Source organism: Magnolia sinica, chromosome 9 (genome assembly GCF_029962835.1).
Source record: "Magnolia sinica isolate HGM2019 chromosome 9, MsV1, whole genome shotgun sequence".
NCBI lineage: Eukaryota > Viridiplantae > Streptophyta > Magnoliopsida > Magnoliales > Magnoliaceae > Magnolia > Magnolia sinica.
Genome location: NC_080581.1, coordinates 90,826,743 through 90,846,935, shown reverse-complemented (window position 1 = coordinate 90,846,935; position 20,193 = coordinate 90,826,743). Strand labels below are relative to the sequence as shown.

Here is a 20,193-nt window from a genome sequence, read left to right as displayed (position 1 = left end):
AAAGCCTAGCCCTTTGTCAAAATCTAGCTAGCTACGTTGTTATCTATTCCTCTACCCCGCTTGTTCCCATTTGGAAGCTTCCCGTTCCCCTTTCTTCCAAAGCATTGTCTTGTTCCCTTTTGGAAGCTTCCCGTTCCCCTTTCTTCCGAAGCATTGTTCAAGACCGGTTTTTAGATATTGGACCTTCTGACTTAGTTAAAACTGAGGGGACCAAATATGGTGGATCATAGACCTTTTACATTCACATTCACATTCGCATTTACATTTACATTCACATTCATGTGCTCTATCAATTCAAAAGTCCTAGAAAAGCACAGCTAATGCCCTAAATACATAGGCCTTATTTGATAGAGAATACCAAACTCTCTAAGACAAGCTAAGACCTGAAGTGAGCATTTTAATTAGGAAAGGACCTCTCTCAAAGAAGCTTGATAAGATAATTGCAGAAATCAACCAAGTAGACCACATAAATGCCCTACTTTCGCACTGAAAGCACGGTTGAGAAACATATTCAAAAAGTATAACTTAGCGTCCAAAGCTAGGGTTCCAAATGCCATGATGAGATCTAAGGTGTCCGGTAACGATTTCAGGAATCTGGGAGAGAAGGCCGATGTTGGGGAACATAATCTAGATCATACCACATTACTTAATTCTACGAGATTTTGTAAAGCCTTTCATGCACAACATAATTCGGGTTTGATCATAAAAAAAATTCTCCTCAAGTGAACAAGCCTAACCTCTATGGGGAGACCTACAAATTGAAGCAGTTTTCTTTTAATTCAAGATTAGGGTTCATGTGAGGCTATATGTACCAGTTTTAGATGATACTTTAAAACCTTGGTCTTAATACACAAAGTACAAGCACTTCTGTGTGGGAAATTTTAGAATTTGGATTTGCTTCTGATACCAAAGATGCTTTAGAAAGTTACTTAGAAAAACAGTTGATTAGATCCGACCCGTTCATCAGGTGTGTCACCTTGTGTTTCGTCCTGAGCCAAAATAAAAAAAAATAAAAATCAGGCCGATCCAAAACTAAGGTGAGCCACACCACATGCCATCTGTGTTACATATCCAACAATGGTCTTTTCCACCAACAAGACACATGCATGACACAAGTAACTGTGAAAATGGAAGACCCCACCATGAAGATCACCTGGCAAAGAAACACACAGGTCCACTTATCAGGCAGGCCATGTATATGTCGAGTACATTTGACTCCAATGTGGCCCACCTGATAAGCAGACCGGTCCTGGTTTGTGTTAGGTGATCTTCGTGGGGCTTATGTTTGCATGGTCTATGTCCTACAAGGTTAGATGTTTGTACCTGATCAGCTCTCTCTCTCTCTCTCTCTCTCTCTCTCTCTCTCTCTCTCTCAAAATAAAAATAAAAGAGACAATGGCAAAATGCAAAGGCAATTTGCGAGACATGTACCAACATTGCAGACTTGTGAAAGATCAGAGCCATTCATCCCAGAGGCATGTGACCTGGCCCAAAAATCAGGCTGGCTTATGATCAGGTGGGCAAGTTGTGTAATCCTATTTTGAAATATTTAGAAGGGGGTTGATGAGAAATCATCCAGCTAATACACGGAAGAGGAATCCGCTGAAATGCCTCAGCTGAGCTCCAATGAAGGCATTATCAGCCCAGGCCCACTCCACAACCACCAACTTAGCCTTATGTAACACATGGTTTGGATTGAATCTCCTGCTCTTGGGTCCCACCCAGATCGACCACATGGTGGACAGCAGGACCAACGGCCAAATCTTTCTTTTATTCCCTTCCTAGCAACTCTCTGCCATGACCCAATTAACTTCCAGAGGAGCAAAGAAACTCTCCCAATTTCCCAGAGAAAGGGCAATGCAGAAACAGATCATCCGCATTTTCCTCATCTCGTAGACAGAAATAGAACACATCCATTTGGGAGAATCATCTGTATTTTACTCAGATTGTCAAGGGTCAGGATCTTTTTACAAGGGTCCCCTTATAGGCAGCAAAAGCAGGGTCTAATATGTTAAATTGGACCCTTGTTTTGTTGCATATAAGGGTCATGAACCACGAGTAGGTTCCGGCTTTTTCTTCAATTCCAAGCACAATTATCCCTATGAGAGAACAAATTTATTAGGCAAATATTCAAAGTGGGGTCCGCTTGATGAATGGCCTGGATCTCATGTGCACATGTAGATCTCCGAACCACCTTTCCAATCCTAGCACTATGCTATCAAGATCTCAAAAGAAATATGGTTGTAGTTTGAATAGTATAAGGGCACCTCCATTGCATGGTTACTTCTTAATGAAAGAAATTAAGAAGGGTCATCTACTCAAGAGTCTAACAGTACAGGGCAATGTCCAAAAGCTTTTGAATGACACAATCAAATGTCCAATCATTGATTGGGACCGTGACAATTGGGACACTTCATTCAATAGTACCAATGAGAGCAACGCATGGTGCAAAAAAAAGCATAGATTGGATGACCCTAACCATTTGAATGGGGCCAGTTTGTTACAACCATCCCTTGTTTATCAGACATAGATCACATGGTAAGAATCATCAAACCAATATGCTACTTTGGAATCATAAGTAATACAGAGTGGGATCTATCTATGTTTCAAGATGATGAATGGATATATTTTGTATCTCTGCTCAATCTTGACTTTCCATTTTCCATGTTATTAATTGAATGCTTAGAATCATCCAATTAGCATGATTTTTGCACCATGTCTTGCTCCTATTTGTATGAATGAATAAACAGTTCAGATCAATGATAGGTCACCCTATGTACCATTAAAAGCTTGGGGGACATTGCTAACGTCCTCATGGTGGGTGTGTTAGCAAAATCATATATACTATATTGCAGCCACTCCCTAATGCATTTCCATGCTTGCATATACATATATAAGACTCACCCAAAGCCAAGAAAAACAGAAGAAAATAAATGAAATTTAAAAAAAATAAAAAAAATTCAAACTTCAATATCTCTACACTGCAATTGCCGATATTGGCCCGAACCATTTTTATTTTTTTTTACTTTGTCAAGTACATGAAGCATTCAATTGGGATAGAAACTAACATGTCTATACAATTGGGAGTTTGATCATACAAAGGACCCATACTGAGATATAGGCTTCTGCTGGTGCTAAATCAAATCCGGCTGCTGAAATAAGAGATCTGATGGAAGTAAATACTCGGCTAGTGCTGCATAAGGCACCCAGAGACTAAATGGTTGTTTACCCATATGGCCTTCTTGCTTCAGCTGTTGGAGGCAGTTTTCAAAGCAGGTGAATTGAACCATTTCTGTATTCAGTGACCATTCCCAGAGATTTCTGGAAGATTTGTTGTGGGCCTGTAGACAAATTTTCGACGGTCCACCTCCTCTCTGTGTAAGGAATATTTCCATCTACATTTAAGTTATTTGTAACTTTTACTAGTACAGAAAGGTAGTAATGATGCTGTTATTGTATATTATTCTATGAAGATCGTGTGTCGGTAATGATGAACAAAAGCAAGTGTCGGTGTGCCAATTTTAGTCAGATGAACATCCTAATATCCTAAATGTAAGCAAATATACAGAGAAGCATTTGAGAATAGCAACAACAGTCAACCAAAAGAAAGAAATTACCCAAGAAACAAAATAAAAGCATCTAAACCATGAAGGTAAATTAAGAATTCTCTTTCAACTATCACATTCGGGAGCAGTTTGGAATAAAGCATGAATCGAAATTGCACCCTATTTAAATGGCACCCACTTTACGTAGCAAGTGGAAATTGGTTCGCAAAGCTTGGAGACCATTCTGCATTGGTTGCAATCTAAAAAGTCAATCAAACAGTGCCAAAGACCATTCCGACATGAACTGCCTATGCAGCAGCCCTCCCATTTATACTCTCCATATTTTCTGCTTTCCCTTTTTTTAATAAAGAAGACGTGTTAGTAAACACTTCAGATGTATAAAATATTGTTCCAATGATCTAGTAGACTACTCAAGGAATTGTGTCATAATTACATGGCATATGTGCCAACTTGATACACATGCTAGATCGATGACCACCAAATAAGTGGGCTGACTTGATTTTTGGGCCAGATCATCTTAAGAGTGGGTCCACCTATACTTTTCCCAAAATCAAATACAAAATGCTGCTTTCTAACATTAATGGATACCATTAGCACTCCTCTTTCACACAAGTATGAGCCATCATCAATCATAATGATTGTGTCATGACTATCATGAAACATACATGGTGGGGCCTACCGGTTGACTTGGATCTTGCACAAACTTTCTACAGTGACACTGTTGAAAAAAGCCAAGAGAAACAAAGCAAAGAAAGAAGATGACATGAGGAACTCATTGCTAACCTGAGACAGTGCCAGATTGAATCATAATGAAGAAGGGCGACAACTCTGCGCTTCCGTTCTTTTCTCATTTTTACACCACGCCTAACCACTGGCAGCTGTTTGATTCCTTTGGCCTCCATAAGTTCCTTTGCAATTGTCAAATCTGTGTCTGGATAACAAGTTAAAAGCCCACATTCTCTTCCTTGATAGTGTATTCCTTGGGTGCAACGAGACGAAACAAGACATGCATTCACCTGAAAAAGTTTCCCATTGGTCAAAATATCACCACGTGATCATCCTAGCCTTATCCCAGATATTCTAGGTCAGCTCATAGGCATATATCATTTATGGAAAAAAGAAAGAAAGAAAGAAACTAGAAAACTAGAAACGGCCCTTTTGGAATGCACCATAAGGAAAAGACTGTGACTTGTAAATGGGGAAATCGGAACAGAAACATTCTGTATGAGGTGAAATATTCCTTATGATATAAACATCAACTAACACAATAGAGATTGTTATGAGTGCAGATAAGTTCCATCATCAGATGAAACTATAGATGTATCCTCCACTGCATTGTTGAAAATGCTCATAATTTGTCTGAACTTGATGTGTAATAGCTCATGACAGTTCAATTACATAATGTATTAGGCAGCAAATAAATCTTTCAACCTAAAAGAACATCAAAATCTCTATCTTGAAATTTTTTAAAGTACAGATTGCAACATCTCATGCAAGCAGCAACATCATCCTTCATAATGAAAGACATCATAGATGTAAAGTACCAAGACATTTTTCATTAAGACATGTCAAGGGCAATTCTTTTGATGTGGCACGGTGGGGAAAAACATTCGGCGCATAAGTTTATTAGCAGGTATATGGTTTCTATGGCTCAAAAGGAATGATTGATGCTTCAGGAATTGGAAAAAGCAGTGTTTAGGAGGGCTAAATTTCATGTAATGGAGTGGGTGATTGCATCAAAGGCAATTGCCCCATATAGTTGGTTAGAGTTGTAATTTCCTCCTTTTTTGCATTCAGTGTTTGTATTTTTTAGGCCAATGCCCTTTTTTTTAAAAAAGACGGTATCCCCGCCCTTTTTGAGGTGAGACTATTCCCTGCGGATACATGCAATCACCCACAACCACATGTATCAGGTAATGCCGAGGAGGGGAGTCGAACCCACACCTATAGGGAGCGAACCCATGGTGATGGCCACTCGCCCAAACCTTGTTGGGTTTTAGGTCAAGGCCTTTAATTAATAAAATTTATCAAAGTTCGAAAAAAAAAAAAAAAAACTTTCACCTTTAAAATTGAATTCGTTTGAGAATTTCAAAAGGTACATACATCTGAAACTGACAAATCATTCTTGGGAGAATTGACAGATGCTTTGGACAGTCCCCGTCGAACATCACCAAGCGTAAGGATACCAACAAGAAGATCTTCAGCATCGACCACAATAACACAATTTTGCTGCTTATCATGCATAAATTTTACTGCTGCTTTCACAGTTACTTGTGGTGAGACCTTCACGTAGTACTTTGACATGGCATGAGAAACCTGCAACAAACATAAGAAGGCAGGAAGCTGAGACATTGACTGAGATGTTCCGTGACAAGAGGAAAAATTATATATAGCACAATTTGATTCATCCAAGAACAGGGCATGACGAATTGCAGACATCAATAAGGACAACTCATGGAATATTGAAATTCTGTGTGAATGTAAAAGTGGAGGAAAACCAAACCTTCAGTTCATCCAGAATTGTATCTTCATTATCAATTTCGTGGTCAACAGCATTTTCTAGGTCAGAGAGTTCTACAACATTTCCACCATCCACTTGCCTCCAAATAGCCTGGCCTTTGTCTTCAACAGGTGAAAGAGAAGAATAACCTCGCCTAACGGTCCTTGAATCAGATGCCTCATTCTCCTTGGCCTGGTTTGCTACGGAAGGCACCCATATTGCTAATCCGACAGCCCCCTGTTTGTAAACCACAAAATATTTCTTACTTCTCAGACATACTGCATGAAATTCAAAGCTCCAAACCTGCTATTGGAGTCAATCAAAAGCCTCAGGTAAATCGAAGTGAGAAAAAGCAACTTCATTCTACAAACAACAAAACACGCCTATCAAAATACCTAATGCATCAGCCATGAAAAACTATCAGACCCTATTGATGAATCAGCATAAAGATTCTCAGCAGAAATTATTTTGTTTTGAATGCAATTTTTTAATGAATTTACATAATTCTGTTTATTGATCTATGCATTTATATATGCCACTTTCCTTAGGAAGATGGAAAGTGGTGTTGTAGATGTACCTATTTGAATATGGTATAAAAAGATTGGAAAAATTAGTGAAATTGAGGGGAAAACTTTCGCAGTTATTATTGTTCTCCAGCTAGTCAAAACTCAAAAGCAGCTATTTTCTATCTGAACAAAATTTCCTCACATTGGAAGTCAGTGGTGCCTCTGGCAACCAAGATACACAAAATCCCATATTAGCCATATAAACCCAGACTGCCGGCGTGCAGCTCTCAAACATTTTTGACATTCAAGGCCTCTTTTCAATAGGAAATCAGCACATGCATGAAGCCTTGAAATGCAGAGGTAACTCGGAGATAATGGGCAACTAATGAACAAATGTTGCTTCCGAGATCGCTTCAAGGACAGTCTCCGAACTATTAAATGACCATCAACAAGATGCGAATACAATCCCTCCTCCATCTGAATTCCAGAGAAGCACGTGCTATTTACAAAGTTCTTCACAAACCCACAGACTTACAATGTAGAGATAGCTAATTGGAGCTCCATTTGAAAAAAGATGGAGATATCCTCACTATAAAAAAACAGTGAGTGACGCTTCCAAATCACCAAGTGTCATGCTAAAATCCAACGATGGTTAACCCATGTGGTTGTGTGATCACTCCCTTCAGCAGCTCTGCTATTTGACAAATGTAGCACACCTCACAATAAAATCAGAAAAGGGTCAACTGTATGGTTGTATTGTATGAACCACTCCCTTCATACAACCACCAGCCACATATAAAGATGTAAACATCTTCACTGTCTAAAAAACTGTGACTAGCACTTCAAATCAACAAACCTTGTGCTGAAATCCATCGAGGGTGCACCTAATGGTGGGATGAATCACTCGCTTCAGAGATTCTGGTACACACATGCTTTGGACAAATAATAAACAAAACTACCAGACAAATGCCAAATTATATATATATATATATATATATATATATATATATATATATATATAATCATCACACGCATCAGCATAGACTTATCCCAGCTATCTGGGATCAGTTCTGTGATTGCTTGAAGAAGTTCCATGGTCAGCTGCCCACCTGACAACAACCCTCCCTTCCCTGGGCTTGGGACACGATGGTGCCTCACTATCGGGTGGAATTGTCAACACCCAATATATATATATATATATATATATAGGAATGCAGAATTGACTCAAAATCGAAGTAGCCAACCTTGACCATGTTAGCAAGTTAAATTTGGCCAAGGGTACTTCAAAACAAGTGAGCAGCTTCCATAAGAAGAATCAATTTACTCTAGGCATCTTCAAAGTTAAAACAGCTTCACACATCCTTGACCAGATTTAGATTGTGACAGGAAGCTTTTAAAAATACAAAGAAATTCCAGTTCTGTAAACAAGTTCTGGGCTGAAAATTACCATGAGTGGAAGCAAAATTCTGTAATCCTTTGTCAGCTCAAACAGAAGTAGCACTGATGTCAAGGGAACTGAACAAACTGAAGCTAATGTAGCAGCCATCCCGACCTGCATAGAGAGGTCAGGAAATATAAATCTATATGCACATACTCATACCCACAGATAACAAATCGCATGGATGAATGTACGTTTAGAGTCAACCAAACGGCAACTAGAAAATATTACCAGAGCATAGGCCTGTGGCTGAGCAACAGCAGCATTGCCTGGGATGGCTGAATTGAAGATTTCTGCAGCCGAACCCCCAAACACGGCACCAAGAGCAGCACCAATCATCAAGCTTGGGGCATAAAGACCACCCACAAGCCCAGATCCCCTGCAAAGAGCAGTCGCCACAACTTTGGCCCCCACCAATTGAGTCAATAGCCAAATTCCAGGTGCTGAAGCACTCTTCCCCGTGCGTAGGATTTCATCCACATTTGTAAAGCCCCAATACAGTATCCCTGGGTACCTCAGAGCTATTATACCAGCTCCTAGACCACCTAAAGCGGGGCATACAACTGCAGGGAGGCCAAATCTCTCCTTGATATAATCAAAAGCCTTAGTGAACCAAGTCACCAAGCGAGTGAAGGCTACACTTACTGCCCCACATAACATACCCAATATGAGGTATAAAGGTAGCTCTGCAACACAAAAATAAAAAGACCAACATTAAAAGAAAAGAAAAGAAAGATAAATAGACATACACATCAAGCCATCAACTGATTGCAATATGCATTCACCAAACCGAAGAGCTTGACAAAGATCCCCTCTCTCCCTCCCTCCCTCCCTCCCTCTCTCTCTCTCCCTCTCTCTCTCTATTTTTTTTTTTTTTTTTTTTTGTGTGTGTGTATGTGTGTGTGTGTGTGTGTGTGTGTGTGTGTGTGTCTGTGCGTGTGCATGCACACACGCACGTGTGAAGCAGCCATTGAAGCCAAAGCATCAGCTACTTGATAGGCTGTCCTAAACATATAGGAGGTCCCATGAGAAGGGAAAGATTGGAATACTCTCAGCAGTCTGACAACATCAACTCCAACATCAATGGGCCAGGATCCTTCACCTACTTCCATTATCTACTCATTGCATGACATGTACCTCCTATAACACAACCAGATTCTTTTTTCTTTTTCTTTTTTTCCTGGAAAGCAATGCAACCAGAATTAATATCTGAGAAAAATATCCAACGTTAAGAGTAAGATGATGAAGAAGTGACAACACATCAAGTTCATTTGGATACAATGGTCAATTCATATGATTCGTAGGCAAGGCATGTGTTAATGGGCCTAGATGCACCATGCCAACTCATATGTGTAAAATTGCCAGCTAGCCTGGATCATACTGACCAAGTGCCAAGATGAATGTCCTGAGCCTACATGTGGGTTCACACGTCCATATTGGAGGCACATCACATGATGGAAAAGCTTTTGACACCTTCAAGAATAGTTATCCACAAGTTTCCACAAATGACATTTAATTGATTCACACCCTGATAATATCCAGCTGGGTCAGAATAAGGTAAAATACCAGCAGCAGATTTCAGTTCATACGTGGGCACTGTAAAGGCTGGCCTCTCCCCCAATAAAACATTCGACACAGTAGACGATATAACAGATGCCAATATTATCATCGCAGTTGTAAATGGAGGTGAGTTTTCTGCTCGAAGTGGCCTTAGCACAGTTTCGATGGCAAAGAAGCAACCAGCAACTGCTGCATTAAACCCTGAAAATTCAACAGAGGATTTCAAAATTAACTTCAGTTGAAAAATGCAATGTTAACTGACTTCTCAAATTCCATCAGGAACACAGAACAATAAACCCTCAAATGCATTGTGAAGTAACTCGGCGCTCTATGGGGCCCATTATGATGTGTGTCTGTGCCACCAACCCGCCCATCAAAAGTAACCCCCATGTTAAAAATCAGCCTGATCCAAAACTCAGGTGATCCATGGCACAGGGCACAACAGGGAGCAATGGAGAGGGAGACGCCCACCATAGACAGTTCCAGAATGTGTGTGGGGCCAAAGTTCTGTGTGCATGCCATCCAAACCAGTCAGTAAATGCAACCTACTAGGACAAAGGGATACCCCCAAAATCAGACAATTCCATAACTCAGGTGGGCCACAACACCCGAATTTAGGTTTTAGGGATGATTTTGCATTGTTCTCCATGGTGTGGATCAATTGAGTTTTGGATCAGCCTGATTTGTGGGCCGTACCATGAACATGAGGCAGCGCACCTGATGCATGGTTTGAATTTCACAAACAAATCATGGCAGGCCCCACAGAAGCTCAATGGGAACTCGCACACATTCAGACGTAGGTGATCATTCCCCTGCAAACATATTCCAGAGTCAGCATTGGGTTGTATGACAATGCTTAGCCTTAACAGTACACGATGTGAGCAATTTTTCCATGACAAAGAATATAGATAGGTGTGAAGTTTTACTCAATGGGAGTTGACTGGCCTTTACCTTTTGCATTTACTTGGCTTCTTCTTCTTCTTTCTTTACAACCGAAAACTTTATTGAGGAAAAAAATACAGAACTTTTTCTTTGCCATTAGCTATTTCTAGTACGTTCAGAGCAATATATGTTCCTAATATTTGGCTTCAAGAGCAATTTTTTAACCATATACCAGTGTCATAGCTTTGCTTTTGTAGCTCTAAGACACTGTTTTGGTGCCAGTTGCCACTAAGGCTGTTACTTCCATATGCTAGTCTTTCTTAGGCAAGCCTAACAATTGAGACCTATGTACTGGACCTACTGCTTCTTCTTCTTCTTTTTTCCTGAAAGATGATGAATTTTATTGAACTCAAAACAAAAGCCAAAACGGCACAAAAGACAAAACAAAAGCAGCAAAAACGAAACACCGAGACAGCAACTCAAATTACATCACCTAAGCTTGGAAGCTGCAGAGGCCCACTCAATAATCATTAATCTAATTCTTTGGGAGATGGCTTCCACCAACTTCTTGGAGTTGTCAAAGCACCTTGCATTTCTTTCTTCCCACACCACCCACCATACCGCAAGAAGAGCCATTCTCCAAAGCGCCTTCTTAGGATAACCGAAGCCTATGCCGTGTCAAGCAAATAAGCACCGATCTACCAAATCTGTATGGCTCCACCTGATTTTAAAACGGCCCAATATATCTGCCCAGATCGGCCCCGTGAAAGGGCAATGCAAGAAGAGACGATCCCTGTGAGACGGCCCAATAACCGAATTTGTTTTCTGGATAATGACTCACGGAGCTTCGATTCACCCAAATCCTTGCAATAACTTATTTTGATCCTCAAATTGAATCTAAGAGTGATCGGAATTTGCAGTAGAATAGTTCAGGAACGAATTTGGAAGACAAAAAGTGCTGAAAAATGAAATAAAATAAAATAAAATTTGCAACTAGTAAAGGCTAGAAAACTAGCCATTTTCTGACCATTACAGCCCCATAACGGCCGATTCAAGCCCAAAACTGAGGGGGTCACTGTTTCGACCCCGTATTGCATAATGGTGTACGCCGTTACCATTACATATCAGCTGTAACGGCCAATACATAACTGATATTGCACACTTTGCTCATGTCTGTACCGAAGTAACATAGACTGTTACACCTGGCAGAGCTATCCCAATCTCAAGCTATGGAATAACTCAGACTCACAAAAATGGCACCCATTCGCATTAAGAGGTTTCTCAAGAAATGGTTGTGAAGAACTTGAACCATTTGTCGACTCTATTCCACTAATAGCCTGGCCAATCAATGCAGTAGCTGCCACACCGAACTGCTCTTGGAAGCAAAGCAGCCTATGCAGAGAAAGTTGAGTCATGGTCAACTTTCCCTGAGGACTCCTACATCTATGAAACCGGGACTCATACCAAGGGCCACTTCCATTAGAATGGTTGTGAAGAACTTAAACCATTTGCTGATTCTATCCTACTAGTAGCCTGGCCAATCAACAGTAGCTTCTACACCAAACTGCTCTGGAAGCAAAGCAGCCACTGCAGAGAAAGTTGAGTCATGGTCAACTTTCCCTGAGGACTCCTACATCTATGAAACCTGGACTTGTACCGAGTGGCACTTCCATTACAATATCTACATAGCAGCATGTAACACATGACCCTTGAATGGCAGAGGCTACATGCCTAGACCTCACCAATCTAGAACTGCAATAATAGTAGAGGCACTTAACCCCTTTTCCAATGGTCAAAATAGCATAGCAATTTACCCCCACAGTTTGTTCTCATCAACCTAGACTGGATGATTTTTTAATGGCTAATCACCTTGACAGACCAACATTTCACATTGCAAATGTAGAAACCTGGGAGACAGCATACCTGAAGCAATTCCAGCAGCTGCACCAGCTGCAACCAGTGCTATCCTCCTTTCTGTGTTGTTTTCCATCATTTTAGAACACCCATTGGCACATGATTTGCCGATATCAACACTGGGACCCTCGGGACCTAAACAACAACCTGTACCTAAAGTTACAGCAGCCTGGATGGCCTTTATTGTGGGGAAGACTCCAGCCAGCAAATCGAAGCTTTGCCTTTGAGAAGACCTGGATTGGTTTATTTGTTCAAAGATTTCGAGCAATCCATGCATCATGCCAACAACAACCCCTCCTGTCACTGGTATTAACAGTATCCTGTGCCATGTATCGGCTAGTCTTTGTAAACGGAGCCAAGCAGCACCTTCACTTGGAGTGCCCGCCCAGGCAAATTCATGTATTATGTGCACCTAAATCAAAGAACACACAGCAGAAGGAATCAGCTCTCACATAAAGCATGCCAATAGCAATCAAGCATGTCCAAATCAACTTTACTTCCAAACCATAATGACCAAATTCACAACCATGAATGCTGAACTGATTCACATAAATCATCAAACTGAATCGTAATTAATAGTCTAACAAAGTTAAACTAACCAAATTATAATTTTCCATCCTTCCCATTCATATTGTAGACCCAGGCCCACATTGTAATTGCATTAACTCTCATGTTGGACTTGAAAGAAAAATAACAATTTGAGGTATGCTTCCTCCTTATAAATATAGTCATTTCCTCTAGACTAAATTGAATGCTCAAGATTCAATTCAATTGGCATCCAAAAGCAGCCTCAATAAGTTATGGGACGTCAAGTTTTTCTCTTAATTTCACTATTACCAGATTGGGAAAAAAAGACACGTAAAATTATTTAAAAAGAAAGTAAGACCAAGTTGATCTACAAACATGCAGGGGCCATGGCCACCCCATGCATGGTGTAGCAATTAGATTGTGTTGACAATAATGGGTCCCCAAGGTATCGCAATACCGAGACAAGTTCTCAAGTATCAAAATTTTGTAACTCTTACATATGGCCACTAGATCAGTCTCCCATTAGAAAATATGAAATTAATGACACTCTTTGTAGGGGAAACAACCAAGGAGAGGGACACCCACCCTTATTTTTTTCAGGGCCCACCGTGATGATTATTTGAAATCCACTCCAAACCTTATATGCAAGCTAAATTTAGGCCTAGGGACCAAAAATCAGGCCCATCCATGATTCAAGTAGGCCACACAAAGGGAAACAGTTTGGAGGGTGAGCATTACTCTTTCCCTTAGTATGGCCCACCCGAATCACGGACTGGGCTTATTTTTGGACCCTACAGATAAAATGGGGTGATATAACTGGTGATCGGGGTGGATTTTACCTAAACATTATGGTGGGCCACGTGTGAGAATTTATTAGTTGTGCATGTGGTTGAAGTAGGGTGACTTTCGCATGAAAATTGCTCGAATTTGACTTTAAGAATTAGTGAGGCCCACCATGATCTTTAAGTGAAATCCACCCGATCGCAAGGTGTATCACCTCTTTTGAACTGTAGGGCCCAAAAAATCAGCACAGTCCGTGATTCAGGTGGACCATACAAAAGGAAACAGTTGGGAGGGGGAGGGGCGCCTAGTATATTGTTTCCAAACATATGGTCCACACGAATCACGGACAAGGCCGATTTTTGGGTCCTATGGCTAAAACAAAATGACACACCTGGTGATCAGGATGGATTTCACATCAACATCACAGTGGTTACGTGTGAGAATTCGTAACATCCATCTCATGCAAGAAGGAATGTGCAAAACACAAATTTTTTGTTCATATGGATTCCATCTACATAGTGCCAAACACAACGGAGCATTCCAATTCACGTAGATTCCATGATAATTGTGATTTGAATTCCACTTCATACTGAATCCATATTGCCAAACGATAGTTTCTTCCTTGATCTAATTGCACTACTACCTCAGTTTCTTCCTTGATCTAGTTGCATTACATCCTACCCTTTTCACACTCATATATGTTAAAAAAAGTTTCCCAGTTATGTTAACTTCCCAGACTCCTAAAAGAACAAGCAATTTAACTCAAAACTATATAAATAAGCATTCAAACTCACAAAATCAAAAACTCCAATGGGTTTTCTTTTTTTCTTTTGAAACATAACTCAAATGGATTTTAGAAAGAAAAAAGAAAGAAAAACGAATTCACCCCTCGATTGAAAGCGGCAACGCAGAGCCCCGTGGCAAGTCCAAGAAAGCACCCAATCAGCAGCAATGCCCATTCGGGCGGGGCCCCATTGCCAAGAGCATTGTGCGACGGTGACATTTGATGAAATGGAGAATCCACCTCCCTGTCCAAATTCAACCGATTCAACCGCCTCCCCGACGTCCCTCCATCCAACTGCTTCAACAGAACCTTGATCCCTTTCTTCTTCGACCCATGCCACTCCAAATCAGGCTCTTCCGACGCGGAAGGATTCGATCGAATCAGAAGGTGGTGGTCGGTGAAATTGCCTCCGCCCGACATTCTCAGCTCGTGGGAATAAAACCTTAGAGATCGATCATGGGAAGGAAATGCCGCAAGAGAAAGAGGGGTCAAAAGGGAATTTGGAGGAGGGAAATGCAAGGGTAGAACAGGAATTTGAAGAGAAGGATCGAAAAAGCTAAATAATTTCAGAGATTTGATCTTCTCGCGGCAGAGAAGAGAAAGAACTGATTTTATTTATTTATTTTTTCCGTCTGTTAAACAGGAAACGGATTGGCTACTCCCTGACACTAGCCAATGGCTGGTCGGCGGTGCTCTGTGGGCCCCACCATGATGTATGTTTTTCATCCATGCCGTCCATCTATTTTTATAGATCATTTTACAAATTAAATACAAGAATGCCGTCCATCTATTTTTATAGATCATTTTACAAATTAAATACAAAAATGAGGTACATGTAAATCTCAAATGGATCACATCATAGGAAACAGTGTTGAATGAGTTTCGACCATTAAAAACATTTTGGGGCCATAGAAGTTTTGGATGAAGCTGAATTTTGTTTTTCCCATTCATCTGGGTCTGTAAGACCTAATCAATAGATTAGATGTCAAATAAATAGTACAGTAGGCCTTTGGAGGATTTAAATGATGGATATCCAATCACTATTGTTTTCATGCGGTGTGGTCTACCTGAGATTTACATCCCTTTTGTTTTAAACTCCTACTGAAATTATCTTTAAAATTGGATGAACGGAATGGATGAAACGAATACATGATGGTGGGCCAATAGAGCACCCACCACCAGCCACGGGCTGGTGGCAGAGGGAGTAGCCCATCCGTTTCCTTTTAAACAGGAGTTGTGCCAAAAACGGATTGGCTACTCCACCTGATACCAACCTCGGAGCTGGTGGTCGGTGCTCTGTCGGCTCCACCATGATATATGTATTTCATCCATTCTGTTCATCCATTTTTAAATATTATTTTAGGTCTTTAACCCAAAAATTATAGGGATATAAATCGCAGGTGGACCACACCACAGGAAAACAATAGTGATTAGATATCCATCATTTAAATTTTTCTAAGGCTCACTGTACTATTTATTTGACATTCAATCTGTTGATTAGGTCATAAAGACCTAGATGAAGGGAAAAAACAAAGTTCAACTTGGTCCAATACTTTTATGGCGCCTAAAAAGTTTTTAATGGTCAAAGTTCATTCAACATTATTTCCTGTAATGTGGTCCACTTGAGACTGGGATATAACTCATCTTTTGCTTATTACTATAAATTGATTTATAAAAATAGATGGACGGAATGGATGAAACACATACATCAAGATGGGCTCCACAGAGCACCGGCCACTAGCCAATGGCAGGGGGAGTAGCCAATCCGTTTCCATGTCTGCCTGGGGCTGTGGGGCCTACAGAAGAGAAATAACGGATTGACGATGACACCACATGTGACGGGGAATGGATTGGCTACTCCCCCTGCCACCAGCCAATGGGTGGCGGTCGGTGTTCTACCGGCCCATCTATTTCATGTTTGCCCCGATCAATTGACTAAGCCTAGCTGAATTTCAATGGGTGGTCTGTGAGTTGTCATTGCATCGTTGTTCACCCTACACAGGGAAGTAACTATAAACTCTACTAATATTATTTTTAAAGATCTATACCTTCAACAACCGTAGTACCAGATGTAAGTTGAGGAAGGGTGCTTTGGGGTGAAATAATATTTTGGACATTTTCAAAGATTGCAGCTACAATCAGTTTGGAGGATTTCATATAACCCTAGTCAAGATGAAAAATGTCAAATGTAGAATGATAATATGTAAATGATAAACGAAAATTTTAGTGAGAAAAATTGGAAGAAAAATATGCTTATGGGTGTTTTTCTTTGAAATGGGGTAAGAAAGGCATGTGTTTTGAAGTATAGGGAAGGGGTATTTCATGTTTGCCCCGTTTAATTTCTAGTTTGGCCCTCTCAATTTTGAGTTTCCCCCACTCAATTTCATGTTTGCCACGCTCAATTTCCAGTTTCCCCCACTCGATTTCCAGTTTGCCCTGCTGAATTTCATATTTGCCCCACTGAATTTCTTTTTGATCTTATCGATAGGATGAATTGCAAATAAAAATTTCAGTGGCCCACAAGATGTTTTTAATGGTGGGTATTCAATCACCACTGTTTCCTGCGGTGTGGTCCACCTAAGGTTTGGATCTACTTCATTTTTCGAAGCATGCCTTAAAATGAGCCATCAAAATAAATAGATGAGTGTGTGGGGGTGAGTGTGCGTGAAAAAAAAAAAAAAAAAAAGACAAAAACAAAAAATATATATATATAAAAAGGAGTGAGGGAGGTTGCTGGACCGGCTACAGTACTTATGGCTTCGGTTATAATTTGTAGCCATAGAGGGCCGCCGAATCGTCGTAGACTGGCTCACGGTACCTCTGGTTAATCCATAGCCATAGGTCCACTTTAAAAAGTAAGGGTATTTTCGTCCTCAAATTTGTTGTCCATACATGCAAGTATTAGTTGGTAAGTTAAGTTTTGTTTGCTTCGTAAAACCACAGGATAAAAGGTGGGGTCTACAGTGGTAAATTTCTCCGAGAAAAATCATGACTTTATCGTGTCCATGTAACATGCAAGGAGACATTCAGAAAACATGGATATCTTCACACAAACCATATGTGGCTGAATTCACATCATGCCTTCCTTCTTCCTCTTCCTCTTCTTCTTCTACCTCTTCTTCTTCTTCTTCCACTTCTTGTCTTCTTCCTCCTCCTCCTCCTCTTCTTCTTCTTCTCTTCTTCCTTTTCTTCTTCTTTCACTTCTCGTTTTCTTCCTCCAATCCACCATTAAAGCTTCCCACTTTGATTCGGTATCTGAATGAATGTCATTAGTCGATCCAATTTCCATACACCCTGAGCTAGATGTACCGCTATCATCTCTTCTTGGATCCCAGCTGGTGACTGTCGAATCTATAGGTGGGCCAGAGCTAGATGCACCAGTATCGAGACTTCTTGCATCCCAATCGACGGTCCACCTCGAATCTGAAGGTGATTAGGAGCTAGATGCACCATTTTCGATTTTTCTTGGATCCCAGTCAACTGTATAAACTGTAGGTGGGTGGGAGCTAGATGCAACATTGTCAACTCTTCTTGGATCCATGATTGTCGAATCTTGCACTGGTTGGCCACTAGAATGCCGACGGATTTCACTGGAGGTGTTCCTCCTACTCCAAGGATGTAACAACCGATCCAATACATCCTGGTGAGAATTTCAGGGAGTACACGAATTTCGGGCAGCGGCACGTCCTCTGGTAGCGGTGGGGTATCTGATTGGTAAAAGAAGAGCCAATCAGACGTTGCAATGGAGTTTTCCTCATCTACATTCAGACAACAGTCATTTCCTTTATTTTTCTCTTTCGAAATATCCTTGTTCATCCTTTCCTCTAAAGCTCTGTCTACGTCTTGCCATCTCTATCAAGACAAGGTAAATATCTTCTTCTCTCTCTAATCTTTCTTTTTACGTTCTTTTCTTGAGCCTAACAATTAGAGAAGAATTTGGAAACTATTGTATTTCCTCTTGGCCATGTCCCTCCTCACATCTGTCATTGGAATCATCGTCTATTTGGTGGGGCACTTCCACAAGAACTACCACATGGCCAAGATCGGGATCGAGATATTAGTTAGAACTTGCACACGTTACATACAAATAATTCAAAATGACTCTATCAAGAAACAAAAATTAAGATTATTTGATTATTTGACGGTCGGATTGTTTTTGCTGGTCATTTAACGGACGGATTAAAAATGGAAATTATCCAATGGTTCTGTTTCAACAAACATGTGTCCACAAATCAGAAGCTACGATTACTCAACCAATCTTATAGAGACAATGGGGCCCACATATAGTCCGTTTAATTTGAGTGAATGTATGCCACGTGTGCAATATCAAGCATTGTACCCCACCGATCTTGGCCATGTGGTAGTTCTTGTGGTAGTGCCCCACCAAATAAACGATGATCCCAATCACAGATGTGAGGAGGGACATGGCCAAGAGGAAATACAATAGTTTCCAAATTCTTCTCTAATTGTTGGGCTCATCTTCAAATTAGAAACTGAAAGAAAAGAACGTAAAAAAGAAAGATTAGAGAGAGAAGAAGATATTTACCTTGTCTTGATAGAGATGGAAAGACGTAGACAGAGCTTTAGAGGAAAGGAAGAACAAGGATCTTTCGAAAGAGAAAAATAAAGGAAATGGCTGTCGCTGCTTGTAGATGAGAAAAACTCCATTGCAACGTCTGATTGGCTCTTCTTTTACCAATCAGATACCCCACCGCTACCAGAGGACATGCCACCGCCCGAAATTCGTGTGCTCCCTGAAATTCTCACCAAGATGTATCGGATCGATTGTTACGTCCTTGGAGGAGGAGGAACCCCTCTAGTGAAATCCGTCAGCATTCTAGTGGCCAACCAGTGCAAGATTCGACAATCATGGATCTAAGAAGAGTTGATAATGTTGCATCTAGCTCCCAGCCACCTACAGATTACACAGTTGACTGGGATCCAAGAAGAATCAAAAATGGTGCATGTAGCTCCTACTCACCTTCAGATTCGAGGTGGACCGTCGATTGGGATGCAAGAAGTCTCGATATTGGTGCATCTAGCTCTGGCCCACCTATAGATTCGACAGTCGCCAGCTGGGATCCAAGAAGAGATGATAACGGTACATCTAGCTCAGGGTGTATGGAAATTGGATCGACCAGTGGCATTCATTCAGATACCGAATCAATGTGGGAAGCATTAATGGTGGATTGGAGGAAGAAAACGAGAAGTGAAAGAAGAAGAAAAGAAAGAAGAGGAGGAGGAAGAAGACAAGAAGTGGAAGAAGAAGAAGAGGAAGAAGAGGTAGAAGAAGAAGAAGAAGAAGAGGAGGAGGAGGAGGAAGAAGGAATGCATGACGTGAATTCGGCCACAAATAGTTTGTGTGAAGATATCTATGCTACATGAGAGAGACAGAGCTTGGATTTTTATGTTCTTGTAACTAATATTGTTTCTGTTTTTTGAATGTCTTCTTGCATGTCACATGGACACAATACAGTCATGATTTTTCTCGAATTCATGGATTTGGAAAGAGGGTCTTACTTTCATCGAGCGGGTTGGTGGTTGACCACGCACACGAGTGTTGGATCAATCAAATCTCACCCGGGCCTCACGGATTAGGCGTTTCCTGACGGGGCTTTCGTGGATCCTTGGCTGTGAGGCCCATTTTGATGTATTTTTATTATATCCACGCCTATCATCCATTTTTTCAGCATATTTTAGGTCACAATCCAAGAAACAATGGTGATTGAACG

At 40.7% G+C, this 20,193-nt stretch overlaps 1 protein-coding gene across 4 annotated transcripts; it reads right to left on the bottom strand.

Annotated features, from left to right (window-relative positions):
- Positions 1-774: 774 nt before the first annotated feature.
- LOC131256063 (chloride channel protein CLC-f-like) lies at positions 775-15,077 on the bottom strand. Of its 4 annotated transcripts, XR_009176575.1 has the most exons (10): positions 14,564-15,075; positions 12,376-12,778; positions 9,577-9,771; positions 8,242-8,696; positions 8,020-8,124; positions 6,070-6,303; positions 5,670-5,882; positions 4,350-4,582; positions 3,069-3,395; positions 775-989 (listed from the first exon to the last, which is right to left on the bottom strand). XR_009176575.1 is itself a non-coding variant. In XM_058257097.1 (9 exons), exons 1-9 carry the CDS (start codon positions 14,879-14,881, stop codon positions 3,299-3,301), a joined length of 2,253 nt encoding a protein of 750 aa, XP_058113080.1. In that variant the 5' UTR covers positions 14,882-15,075; the 3' UTR covers positions 2,960-3,298. The 4 variants fall into 4 exon arrangements, 3 of the variants coding, with proteins under 3 accessions (XP_058113080.1, XP_058113081.1, XP_058113082.1); XM_058257097.1 differs by lacking the exon at positions 775-989 and having other exon boundaries at positions 2,960-3,395; XM_058257098.1 differs by lacking the exon at positions 775-989 and having other exon boundaries at positions 2,960-3,374.
- Positions 15,078-20,193: the final 5,116 nt, after the last annotated feature.